The following is a 13,563-nucleotide window of genomic DNA, read 5'->3' as shown; positions in this document are numbered from 1 at the left end:
CTATAAGAGGTCCTTTCGAGTTCTGTCAAGCAAATGGGCTACAGGAAACAGCAAAATGTGTGAAATGCAAAAAAAAAAATAAAAAAAAAAATTACTAGCTGGCAGATAAATGTGTTACACAAAATCATGGAACCTAGCAAGATACAAAATTGGAATTTAATTAAGCTGAACTAGAGCAAAAGCCTCCCAGTAACCTTGCTGCTGAGAGCCTGGGAATTTGAAAAATGTAGGGCATTAGCTCTTATTCAAGTCCTATTTAAACTTCCACTGGAGGCTGGCAGGGAAGATGGTAATTTTAAAAGAGCATTTCTATTAAGTTTGCTGTCAAAGCTCTCACCCCAGCTGGATCAATACTCAGATCAATACACACACTTGGACAGAAGTCAAGACAGATGGTGGCTGATCTGACTGCCTGAGCAAGTCATTGATGCTTATCAGAGTATTTTGGAAGATCTTCCCTACTGCCTAACAATGTCTTGATACAGAACACAAGGAATTGAACAAGATGGGATCATTGGTACTTTGAAAATTTAAAGGAAGAAAAAAATCCCAAAACCCAGACAATCTTGGAATAAATTGATCAAGACTAAATCCTGATGGTAAGAGTTTCTACCTGCAGTCTTAAACTATTCTGTCCTGTTTATATTTTCACCATAACCTGGTTTCTGTTTTAGCCAATTGAATGCTACCACAGACATCATGAGGCAACAACTGAGTGGCTAAGAATATGTCCTTTAGCTGCCAACCAAGGAAAAGCACAAGTTGCAGAATCCTCCAAGTGATTTTAGTCAAAGCCACTTTTTGCCTCACAGTATCACTTATCAGTGAACATTTCTGTACTCACTTTGGGAGTGTTCTCAAGGCAGAGAACACTAACTCCTATTTCATACCAGTTACTCAGCATCAACACTGAATCCCTCATTAAAAAACCCAGATCCAACGGAACTAGGTAGTTTAGCCTCTAGACACACAAAAGCCCAACATCCATTGCATTTCCTCCAGATCACATGTGTTTGCCCTTCTCTACTTCAGAACTGAAGATGAAAACCAAGAATGAAGGACTGTGAAATCTGTTCAACATTAAAGACCTGAGAAGCAACAGAAGTTCATAATCAGACCATATCCTTTCTTTGAGAAGTACAGAAGAGCCAACAGGCAAGTTGTACTACAATGGTCTGCTAAAGAGCACTTGATATGACCAGTTTTGTCTGATTTAGAGAAAAAGACATGGAATGCTTCAGCACTCACAAAGAGCTCATCAGCCTTCTTCAAGTATAAGAGAAGCACCTACTTCTCTTGCACCTGATGACAGTGAAAGGCCTAAGATCTTATTCATTTAACTCAAAAAAAAAAATTAAGAAAACAGGATTAATAAAGCTGTTGAAAAAGAAGATATTGTACAATATTAGAAAATTAACATCTCCTCAAGAATAACTAGTACTTAAACAAGCAAGATGACCACAGGAAGGGAGAAAATAACAGAAGATGACAAAGTAATACAAAGGCCCAGATGAGTCTTGCAAGTAAATCACTCCAGCTATGATGGACTCTGCCCTCACGTCAGAATGGACAGCTAATAGCATGGAAAAAAACAGGTCCTCTGGCTGCAGCCTGTCAAGAGTGAGTCTGCAGCCCAAGAGTCATATATTGCTGTTTATAAGAAAATTTCTGATGGTTAATTGGAACAATCCAAGACAAGAAGTCAAAGAAATCTCAGTACTGTAAAAAGCTACAAGGCTGAGCGACTGATCTAGCAACTAATTGGGTACTTCACATGAAGGTACAGTGCCCTTTAGGTTCAGGTTTACATCTGCCTTTGTATCTGATGCAAGAGCAATGAACTCTATAGTTATTCCTGAAATCACTCTTTGTACTTTTACTTACACCTCAAAATAATCTAGTTCAGCACTGTCTCCTTTCTTACAGGGCACCTTGTATGTTAGTCTGCAAAGTGCCTGTGGCATTTGGATCTGAGTGGACATTTCTGAAAAAGCTTTAATTTTAATTTCTATTGTATTTCTAAGGGAAAGAGATATTAACTGAATTATTCGCAGATAAAGAAAACATAGCAGAGGCAGGAGCTAAACCCAGAAAACACCTAAACCAGGAGAACACAACAGATTTTATTACCTTTTTATTGACGTGACTGAATAAACAAGAATGTAGCCATTGATGTCTATGGAGTACGTCTGAGGAAATATGGAGTATTCATCCTGTAGAAGGAATATTGCATTTAAAATTAAGGTTGCCACAGTTCAGAACTTGATGCTATCAGATCACCATCAGATAAACTGGTCATATTTCTAAGATATGAGGTGCATTTTATATGGGTAGTACTTTCAGATTTTTTTTCAACACAATGTCAGATGTGGAATCTTTACCAAATTAAGAGAAAGCTAAAGTCAGTCTGTATACTGTACAATTTAATCCACAGCTTTTCTGTTTTATTCCCTCTAAGACTATGGATGAGCTGAAGCTATTCCCAATCCTCTTATCCTGCTTAATTATCAGTTTCTGTTAGTACAAAACATCTACTCTGTCCCACCATTAATTAGTAACTACGCCTCTTATCTTGCTGGTGATATATTTCAAAATCCTAATTTCAACTGCTGACAACAGATCTGGCAGTTTGTAATTTCAAGTGACACTGATCACATCTAAATTACCTAAGGGGTCTGTTAGGAAGTGATTAATTGTGGCTTACTAACTAATGTTTATCAACTAAAGATGCAAGAAATACAGTTATTAGATGCTATATGACAACTCTAAGCTTACATTATATGACAAGTGTTTAAATAAATAAAACAAACAAACAAAACACCAGAAACTTCATCACTGAATTTACTACCCCTCTAGAAAAGGAACTGACCAAAGAGGTAAATGAAACACTCATATATTGCAGGTAATGCAACACAAACACTAGGAATCCAATGTTAAAAACCTAAGTTGTTCCAACTCATATTCCCAGGAAAAATTTCCATTTTGACAACAGCCATACTTCTTAAAGGATGAGTTCTCAAATTGTTAAACCTGTGCTTCTGAAAATGTTAATTTTATCTTAAGATCAAATAACCTCTCCGTATATTGTCATGGCTGAACAGATGGAACAGTGCAATCACACAGCTTAAATCCAGACAGCCAAAAGGAATCAAACTTCCCTAACTGGCAGAAGAGGAAAAACTCTTCATAAATCAACTTCACAGATCCAACTAAAAAAAGTTTGAAAGAATAACACTTAACAAAAGCTGCCCTTATTTGCCTTTATTGCTACACACAGAGGGCAGCCCTCCCCCATCTTCTGTGAAATGCTAAACTGCCACTCCAGTGGGATGTGTAATCCCAAAGTCAATAGAGGAGGCATCCAAGCTAGTCTCAGTGTAAAACAGGTGAAAGTGTAGCTCTGTTGCTTGACTTTACCCGGAATTCCTCAGGAATTCCTGGTAAATCCGCTGGAATTTGGTGTTAGGTAAGATTTCCTATTGCACTTCTCTTCTGTGACCCCGTACCAAGACTCCTGTTGAACTGAACTGCACAGAGCTGAGTAAATAACCATGACAGGTAAAGAGACACAGGACAGAGGAGGAGTACCAAGAAAAATAAGTGCCATAACCTCAACTATTTCTAACTCATGACTTAATTTTTAGCTTATTAGGAGAAGGAAGAAAACCTGCCAATTCCCTGGTACTTGTGGGTCAAATTAAGAAATTTGTCAAATGATATAACAATGTTGCTACAACTTTTGAAGCCATAGCCAGGTTTTCAAAAGTACATAACCAATCTACAGTATAATCCTTGCTGTGCTGTATACACATAAGTACTCCCTATGGACCATTAAGCAAGACTGACCTAAAGAAGAAATCTGTCCAAGCCACACCCTCCATAACCCCAAATCATCTCTCCCCTCTAACCCTGTGAGCCAGAACTCAAAGTTCAAGTCATTCCACAAAGAATTAAATTTTAAAATAATGACAGGCTGGGAAAGAAGCTATTTTGGCTCTAAAATACTGTATAAGGTTAAATCAATCCTCAGCAATAGAGGCATGTTACTGGTGAGTTACAGTGCCTTCCCAGAGGGCAATTTCCTCCTCAAAGAGATTTTTTTTCTTTTATCACTGCGCTACACAATCAGAGCTGTAAGGCAAGTGCACTTACAATGGCACAAAATGACACCTATGGAGCTTCCTCTGCTGCTCACACTTCTCAGCCTGCCCCTCTCTCACCCTCACTCTCCTCTGCAGAACAATCCCCATCAAACAATCCTGCCCCAGAACGTGTGGCCAGTACTGTGCTCAGACAGCTCAGAGATCATACGTGTTGCTGATGAGCACCACAAGCTGACACCACCTAAATACAGCATGGTGCTCTTCAAAGAAAGCAATCAAACATACCTAGAAGGTTACAGCCCTTCTGAACAGTCCCCCAGCTATGAGCAAGCGTCCCACAGCTTTACAGTTCTTAAGTACTGGCAGCAGATTTTATAACACGAACGTTGTTTAATGCCACTCACAGTTTGGTAAAACCCAAAGGCATCATATGAGATCACAGAAGGTAAGAACACATAAGCAAAAAAATGTTAAGGATAAAAATACAGGGTTTTAATGATCCCTGATGGTTTTTTCCCTAATACAGAGTGTTTCAAAAGAGGTAGCGCTCCTGAGCACGGAACGTGCAGTGCAAGTTCAGCCAAGCAGCCCCGTGTAATGAACACCTAGATCTGTATGTAATGAACACCTGCACCTCACAAAGCTCCTGAACACACTCCAGGACACGCGTTCCCTGTCTCCTCCTGTGCTTCCCTGTCATTACGGGAAGCTCAGAAGCACTTGTGAACCATCACATTAAAATGTAAACAAAGTAAAGCAGTTTACTGGTAGCCCAGTGAGTACCACCTACATGCATTTCTGCCTACTCCCTATGACTGTTTCATGGATACAAGTCATGGTGGTGTAGCTGGAGCACACACAAATAGGAAAATTCATGGAAAATTTCCCCATGGTTGACTGAAGTGACATTTTCCATCTAAAGCAAGACTCCTAATTTACTCTGGGACAGAGTTAAGGCAGTTCCCTCTTCCCTTTTTTAGACATCCATTCAATAGACAGGAAAAAACCGAAACAAAAAATCACTAACAAACCCCAAACCAAAGCCTTTAAATAAACACTACAAAGAAAGTCTTTAGTGACTACACAAGAAGTCAGGATCATTTTCAAGTTAACTTTCACCTCTGAATGCATGGTCACTACAAACTTAGCTCAAAAGAAGTATGAATACTTATTGTCTTAACTCTGAAGAGAGATTCAAAGAAGGAAAGATAACTTACTTGGCCAGCAGTGTCAACCAGCTGAAGATGATATTCTTGGCCATTTACTGTGATCAGTTTTGTAAAAGCTAGAACAAAGAAGAAATACAGAAACATGTCAGAATTACACACAAGGAAGGGATCAGACGTCACTCATCTGTGTCATTGTCAGCCAAGCCACTAAGAAAAAGAACTTTAGTTACAGGCTTTAAAGCAGCAATAAAAGGCTAGATTGGGTGCTGTACTTTTAACTTGTCTGTTGCAGATAACAAAACTCAGAAATTTCCTTTAAGATTTCAAATTTCAGGAGATTCCCACATTGGATGCAGCTGTTCCTCCTTTACTTTCTTAAAAGGAAAGAATAAAATGGGGATTTACATGTATTTCTAAGAAACTGTGAGGCAACTGTAATTACTGGTAACATAAGACACTTAAATACAACTGGTACCAAAGCTAAGTTTGAACTTATTATAGGATATTTTCCTCAGTTTCCAAGCAGTTTAGCACAATCAGTTTCCTAAACGTAAATCCCATGAAGGAAGTGATCTTGATTAAGAAAAATAAAATAATCTTTGGGGGCTAAAACACATAGAACCACACTTATGACTATACTAAATCTAAATAATGACAATTAGCTAAAAGTTCACCATGTTGCTTTCACATCTGCTGTAGCTTCCAGCCCATCTAGCCCTCAGTCACGAAGCACGCTCAGTCCCAAAAGTGATGAGAATTGCTTCTATTCCTCGGATTCATGAAATGCCAACGTGCTGTGAGCTGAGGAATCTCTTACTCAATGTTTGTGTTATGCAACTGCAAAAGCAAACAGTGTCACAGCTCTTGTAGGAATAATAATGGACTGACCAGAACACACAAACCCAGCTTTGGAGCTCTGCTTTGGCCTTCAAGATGCACTCCAGACACTATTACGGGACAGTTCTGGTATACTGAGTAAAGTTTGTGTTGTCCTCTGGTTGAGGTCATTTTCCCAAATACTAACAGTCCTAAAACCCTCATCTGTCACTGCAGTGACGAGCAGGGAAATAGTCAGGGAATGGGTCAGTGTAGTGTTAGTTAAGGTCCACAGCTGTTAAGGTTAGCTGTTAAGGAAGCTGTTAGGTCAGTTAAGCTGTCCACAGCTTCCCAAAGCTGCACAGTTGGATGTTCCCAACCCCACTGTGCAGTCCCCTGCCTACGCTTTCTGGGTTTGAACAGGGTCTCCTAGAAGTTGAAGTTGTCCAACTTTCCTCCTCCCCCAAAGGTCACTGTCCCATCAAGTCTTCACAATTTGAGCATTATCTCGAATAAGTGGGCTGAAATAGCTGAAACTGGGGGTTTCAACCCACCTCATAAATCAAAGCACCCTTTCAAAAAAATGAAGCAATTCAAACAGCAAAGCCAAGCTAACACAGTGTCCAAATCAACAGTGTAAAGCACACCCACAACTTCCATTACAATACCAGAAACTACCATTTGAAATGGAGAATCAAAGCTCCTGCCTTACCCTGGCCATCCCCTAACAAAGCTGCTTTAGCACATGTGCTGCTCTCAAGTCACTGTCTGGATGCTGTTGTCATTGCTGCACAAAAGTTTTAGGTTATAAAACAAAGATCCACAACAGCTCTTTGCCTTGGATGAGTACTGTGATGGGGACAAACTGTTTGTTTGAACAGATGTTAACAGGCAGCGTTGCTATAATACAATATCCCTGCTTTTAGTCAGAGGGAAAACAGACTCCTCTGGAGACACACTGCATTAACAGGTGTATGGAAACAACAGTCCCTCTCCAGTCTCTTGACACTGCACATACACATCAGAGCACTCTGCAGTCAAAGTAGCTTTAAGAGCATCATGAAGTTAAGATTTAAAAAGGTACAGATGACAGCTTTTTCAGACTATTCTAGAAGCCTAGAAGAGACCCAGCAAAGACATCATCATCACCATCATCAGTACTGGAAGAGAGTGTGACACAGATAAGGGAAGGGAAACAGTGGAGGAGTTACCACAGAACTGTTAGTTCAGTGCAGAGCCTTGCAGCACTAAGCACAGCCCACTGCATGGAGACAGATCTGCTTTGAAGTCACAATTAATGACTTGCATTTCTTTGCCAAAGCTTTTCAAAAATATTCCTGGTTAAGAATTTCATCATCCGAAAAACCTGCAAGTGTATTTATTGTGATCTATTGATCCAGAGGAATCAACCATTTCCAATTCCGTCACCTACTATCCTGGGACACGTTGCCTTTCGTTGTGCTGATAAGCAAGAAAAACAACAACAATACCATCACTGCACAGCCTGGCTCTTCCTGGTAGGCCAAGGACTGAATTCAGCAGGCCTGACCAACCTCTGCACCCCTAAGTAATTTTGCATCTGGAAAATGCTGCTCATCTACTGGAACACGATCTTGGAACAGGACATGCTCACACTTTACAACTCGGAACTCCAGTGATCAGTGTTACCCTAAGATCAAGTACACCACCATGAATGAAATGATTTGCATATGCAACTCAAATGACAGCTGCTGTGAAAACAAGCCATTATGATTTAAAAAAAGGCAGGTAAACAAATGCAGGCTTTCAGATCAACAGTGATACTGAGTGAAAGTAGGAGAGTCCTGAAACATCATCATGGCCAGGCTTTGTGAACAAAGATTTGGGTGCAACATCACTGCTGTAGCTAAATACAACCACCTCATTAGGGTTCCTGGGTTACTACCTCCTGCATCCCTTTCTACTGTCTTCATTTCAAAGTCAATGCCTGTCACTAATCTGTCAGGACATCTTTCACAACACTGAGATGTGTGATGCAACAGAGCTATTTTTAATTTTCCTCAGAAGCCTCACTTGCCCCCCTTGAGAAGGCTCTTCCCAGCAGCTCCTGGGAAGAATCACAATTCACCCTTTGTGGAAGAAGTTTAGCCTTAAAGATGCTCTAGAAGACCCATAGGTACCCCCTCCACAACTACTAGGGTTCCTCCAGCCCCCTCCCCCTTCCTAAAACACTTCTACTCACAGCTGCATCAAAAAACATGGGATGGAGGCAGGAAGTGAATGGGGGAAGATCTGTCCTTTCCTTAAGGAGCTAGTGAGCCTGTTTAAGGGAGAAAGAAAGACCACAGAGCTGTGGAACAGTGCTTGAAGCCCCTCTAAAACTGCAACAAAAATCAAAAAGCAGCGAGGTAGCCCTTGGAGGACCTGGAGAAAATATTTGAGACTAGGGCTGCCATCTTTCCTGCAACACAAGACATCCCTGCAAAGACAGGGTGAGTGGAGACATGTGCATGTCTTCATTATCTGCTCCTTCTGACCTATTTGAGTTCCAAATTCAGATTCTAGTTCTCATTCCTGTAAAATTTTTGAGTTTTAAATTGCCGTGGTCTTAGTTCATGTGAGCTAATCTGCTTTCAAAGCCCCATCCAGGCCAGTGTCCACACAGACTCTCTCCACACACTCCTGCTCTCCAGGGATGTTCCTTCTCCTTCCAACATTCCCACAAGTAGTAGTTCCACTAGTTTCTCAACCTGGCTGTCTCAAGAACAGCCACCCATTGTGGTTCCACTCCTGTTGGGACACTCAGAAAGGGAAAATCTCTTTTGTTAAGCAGTGAGGTCTCACCTCCACTGCTGCCACAGAACACAAGTTACTCCTCCTGATACACAAGCTTAGTAGAAGCAACTGAATTCAACATCCTCACTAACTTAAATAAACTAGCAAAGGAAAACGCAGCAGTGAAACACTGTTCACCTTCACAAACGCTCAGTGAAATCTGATACACCTGATTTTCCCTTTACAATTCCAAAGGTAGAGATTTTCACACTTAGAAAATGGAATTCCTAGAATAGTAGGTCTTATTCCTATTGTTCAAGGCTCATACAACTTGTTCCTGTAGGAGCTTGACTATAGCTTGCCTTCTATACAATTTAGCTTTACACTCAGCATTTTGTGCAAGTTTTATTATTTGAAGACAAAAATTATAAAGATTAAGCTACCTGCAGTACTACCCTTTCATCAGTGCTGGTAGAATACTGTAATAAATTACAAGGACAATTTTCTGGAGACAAAACAGAAATCACACAGGTCAGTCTACCCTTCACTGTGTATTTTTTTCATAAGTGTAGACCCAACCACTAGATGAAACTGAAAAGATTTTATAATCTCCTATAAAAAGCACTGGAAAAATGTAACATTCTCCAACAGTGTCCCTAGTATAGGAACCTGGACTTCTCAACACTTTTTGCCAGCATTGTCCACCAAATTTGAAATTATAAGCTAGGAAAAGTGCAAGAGTTGATAACATACTTTGTGTCTTGTGACCCTAGATAGAATCAGAAATATACAGCTGGGAGTGTCAAAAGACTGGAATGATCAAAGATTTATTAAAAAAAAATAATTTAAAAATATTAAGTACATGAGTAAAAAAAATTAGTTTATACTACACCCATCAAAACTAGTTGCAAATCTCTGTCTTATAAAAGATGCTGTCAGTAAATTTAAAATTTTTGTTAAATTAGAATGTTCTCTATTCTTTTCCTCACAGAAGCAATTCTAAAATATTGTCTTTATCAGGCATTCTAGGGCCTAAAAATGGGACAGATTTCCCACTCCTTTGGACCTCAGGGCATAACTTGTACGTTTTCAACCTTTACTTCCCAGCAATACGTTCTGATGCAAGAAGGGTCCTTCAGTTCTCTACCTTTCAAAAAGCAAATTCCTCCAGCCACAGCCACAGATCACAAGACTTACACCAAATGAATAATGCTGTTTGTTTCCAAAATAAAGAAGAAATCAAGTGAAAAGTTAAGCCTTTTCAGGATGCCCCCGCCCAACAAGTCTTCATGGCCATGACATACTCCATGATTAGAATTCAGATCAAGCAAGCAGTGCAGACTACAAGGATTAAGTAAGAGAAAAATTAATCTGTGGTGTGTTTTCATAGTTAAGAAACAGTACCAGTGTGAGACACACAGCTACAGAGTTTCTAACAGCAGTTACAGACAACAGGCGAAGGATGAAACAAGCTAAGCTTGTACCAAGGTGTCAAAATGCTACAAGACGACACAGGCTTGGCATTTTGTAGGGACTTTGACTCCATGTCAAATTTGTTCATTCCCATATAACTGCATAAAACTTAAAAAGATTACTTTAAATAATTTGCATTTATATAAAAGAGAGAGTAAAAATAACCTGTCCCAGCTGACATTAAGATTTAAAATACAGAAACTTAATCCTCAGTATTTTGTGCGTAGTTTTAACTTAAAACATACCTTACTTATAATTCTAGCAAAGTAAAAAGGGATGATGGAAAGCCTTAGTATGAATGACATCTGTGTAAGAGCTAACATTCAGATCATTCAGGCCGAGGGGTATATTATCTACTCTGACTTGCTAAAGCAAATTGAGAGTTTCTCAAAAAGTAGCATTTGAATTTTAGTTCTAAGCAGTAAAATAATCCCGAGTAAAATATCCTGATAGCTACTGATCTGTAATTATTACCACATATAAATTCAAAAGAAATCCTGTTCTGCTGATTGCTTCATTCAAACTTACAGAGTATCACATAGGCTCAGCATCCTACTGCAGAAGTTCAAAACACTAAAACCACTGCTTTTCAGAAGTCATTAAAATACAAGCAACTCCAGGGTTACAATCATGAAACCAGTTTTATCTGCCACACAATTAAAGTAAACCAGTATGATCAAGTTACTCAGAGTAGCACTGCAGTTGTTCAAGCACTTTATGACCATCTCTAGCTCAGAAAGAGATGCTTGGATTGTAATGAATACCAGGTAACTCACCTCTGAAGTGACTTTTTGCTCTTGGCAGCATTTTTAATATTAATGTCTTTACCCAACCACTACATTAGCTATTCACAAAGGCACTAATATAAAAAAAAAAAAAAAACCTAAGAGAAAAAAGACACTTGAGAAGTCAAATACTCAGTATTTGCAGCAAGTTGATAGTGTACCAACCTTGTTATCAAACAGTTGGAAAGGAGTAATTGAAAAGGTTATCAAGTTATCATGGCCACAGCATGTCAACCTTCTAAGGTAGCCATTTAATTCTGACTGGTATTGATGGCTTTATGTTCATCTGGATATACTGACCCAATAAGACATGTGAGACTCTGGAATACTCATATATAGTGGCACATTTTCATACAGGTATGACATATGTAATTTAAAGTGCCCTGACTACATTAGGGGAAGCAGATGTCCAACAACATAATACAATACAAGGAGATGCATTGTAGCCAGGTTCATTAGGTTTTCCTTCATTTAGTGTTAAAAGACAATTCAGCTGTTTGGAGAAGCATGTACACAGTGATTTCCATGCTGCAATACTGTAAACGTTGGTTTAAAAGAGTAATAAGACTTAAGAGTTAATTAATGAGCTTTCATGTTAATACGTAAATGCCCACATAAGCAGTGTGTATAACGCCAAGGACTTCTGATAAGTTACTTAGGTACAGAAAAGCAGCTTGTCAGTTATTCACTTACTGTTCTCTATGGTTGGATCATACGAATCAACAAACTGTCCTTCCACAAACTGAATCGTCAGTGAAGATTTTCCTGTAAAGAATGGAAAAGAGAAATATGGATTGAAACAAGCCTTCAGGTTGTTATCACTTTACAGTTACTAGTAGATACACTAACGTTTTATCTATCTAATAGCTACCTAGCCAATATGAGCTTTGTATGCTTCATTTAAAGTATCTATACATGACAACTGACCTAGTTTTAAATTAAATGCCTATTCCTAGTAACTGGGTCTCCTGAACATACAAAAAGCAGAGCAAAAGCTACTTGGTATGTGTTCTGCTTTTGTTTTAACAGGGCATAATTTAAACGACTCCTCCAGTTTAAAACAAATCTAAAAGCAGCAGTGTACAATCCTCACAGAACTAAATTTAACAAACTGCTATACTTGGAAGGTTTTTCTGTCAAGAAGCAAATAAAACTCAAGATCAGTTTCAGTCACTGCAAAGAAAACTTGGATAGAATTAGCCAAATTTGGTTTGACCTGAAGATTGGACATATTTCCCATGACAAAAGGATGATCTCAAAATTCTTGAGACCAACATATTCTCCTATTAATCCTCCTACTGCCACACCACAACAGACCAGCGGATGCTGTATTTTAAGTAGTGACTGAGGGGGCATAATTGGATTTTTTTCCTTTGGAAGCCATTTAACTGCTATACTTTGGCAGACAACTTTATGTTCCAAATTTCAGTTAGAGTAATGTAAAACACTGAACTTAGGAGCAAACTGAAAAAAACCAAAAACTCAGCCTTGAGAGATTTTACAAGATGGTGAAGGCAAATTACATACATTGACCATATAAAGTTCTGCATTGACCTTTAAAGTTCTGCAACTGAAGACTTTTCAAGCATTACAATTTCCATTACAGCACATCCTCTACATTTGGGAATCTACTAGATCCTATTACATTATGTTTACTGGACAAATACACTCCTAAGAAGATTGCCAAGTGCATTAGCTGCTTTTGGACATGAGCATATTCTTCATGCTCCTTTATATTCTTTTCATCAGCGAGAAGCACAAACAAAATATGACCTCGAGTTAAAATTTTGACTCAAGACCATCCGACTCAGTGGAAGCCTCTCAATGACCTCTTAAGTAACCAATGTTGTGGTGGAACTAAATAGTAAAATTGTTTTCAGCAATAAATTGCTTTGGATAAAGGCTGCCCACTTGCAGTGCTCAGACCACACTATGTTTAACTTCGCTGTAGAAAAGTCCTTTCCTAAGCATTCCTTCAGGAGACACTAAAAACAGTTTTCTATTTAATTTTCTGCCATGCTCAGTGTCATGAGCGTGTGTATTCAAGTGTCATGCCAGCTTATTCAAGAAACAATGCTAAAAACCAAAAAATCCAGACAAATCCCAGAAAGACCAACTATCACCGAGATTTGAACGAGTTGCTTTTTCTCAGATCATGCTCTTAGACACCATTTTCTGATCTTATCTAACAGCACCACTGAAGGTGTCACACTCACTGTGCATAAGTTGACAGAGGACATTGCACTTTAAACTGTTGCTCCAGCAAGGGACATTCCCCCTCCCCCCTCATTCAAAATCTTCCTAATAAGGACAGATTAGGGATTGAAAACTGTGCATCCCAGCAACTTTCTGCAACTGTGTATTTTGGACAACACTTGGTGAATTTTTGAACTATTTCTTCTTCAGCTTATGAAGTTGCTACCCGGAGTTCATGCTTCCAGATTCTTTGCCAATACCAGCACA

At 39.1% G+C, this 13,563-nt stretch overlaps 1 protein-coding gene across 1 annotated transcript in view; it reads right to left on the bottom strand.

Annotated features, from left to right (window-relative positions):
- RHEB (Ras homolog, mTORC1 binding) overlaps positions 1–13,563 on the bottom strand; it is a 39,818-nt gene that overhangs the window by 9,749 nt on the left and 16,506 nt on the right. Inside the window, exons 2-4 of the mRNA XM_032695253.1 lie at positions 11,794–11,865; positions 5,321–5,388; positions 2,131–2,213 (exon numbers count right to left, since the gene is read on the bottom strand). Coding sequence (XP_032551144.1) covers positions 2,131–2,213; positions 5,321–5,388; positions 11,794–11,865 — 223 coding nt within the window. The remainder of the gene's footprint in view (positions 1–2,130; positions 2,214–5,320; positions 5,389–11,793; positions 11,866–13,563) is intronic.

The sequence above is a fragment of the Chiroxiphia lanceolata genome, chromosome 1, assembly GCF_009829145.1.
Source record: "Chiroxiphia lanceolata isolate bChiLan1 chromosome 1, bChiLan1.pri, whole genome shotgun sequence".
Taxonomy (NCBI): Eukaryota; Metazoa; Chordata; class Aves; order Passeriformes; family Pipridae; genus Chiroxiphia; species Chiroxiphia lanceolata.
Note: the sequence above shows the minus strand (reverse complement) of the source record. Positions and strands in the feature narration are given on the sequence as shown.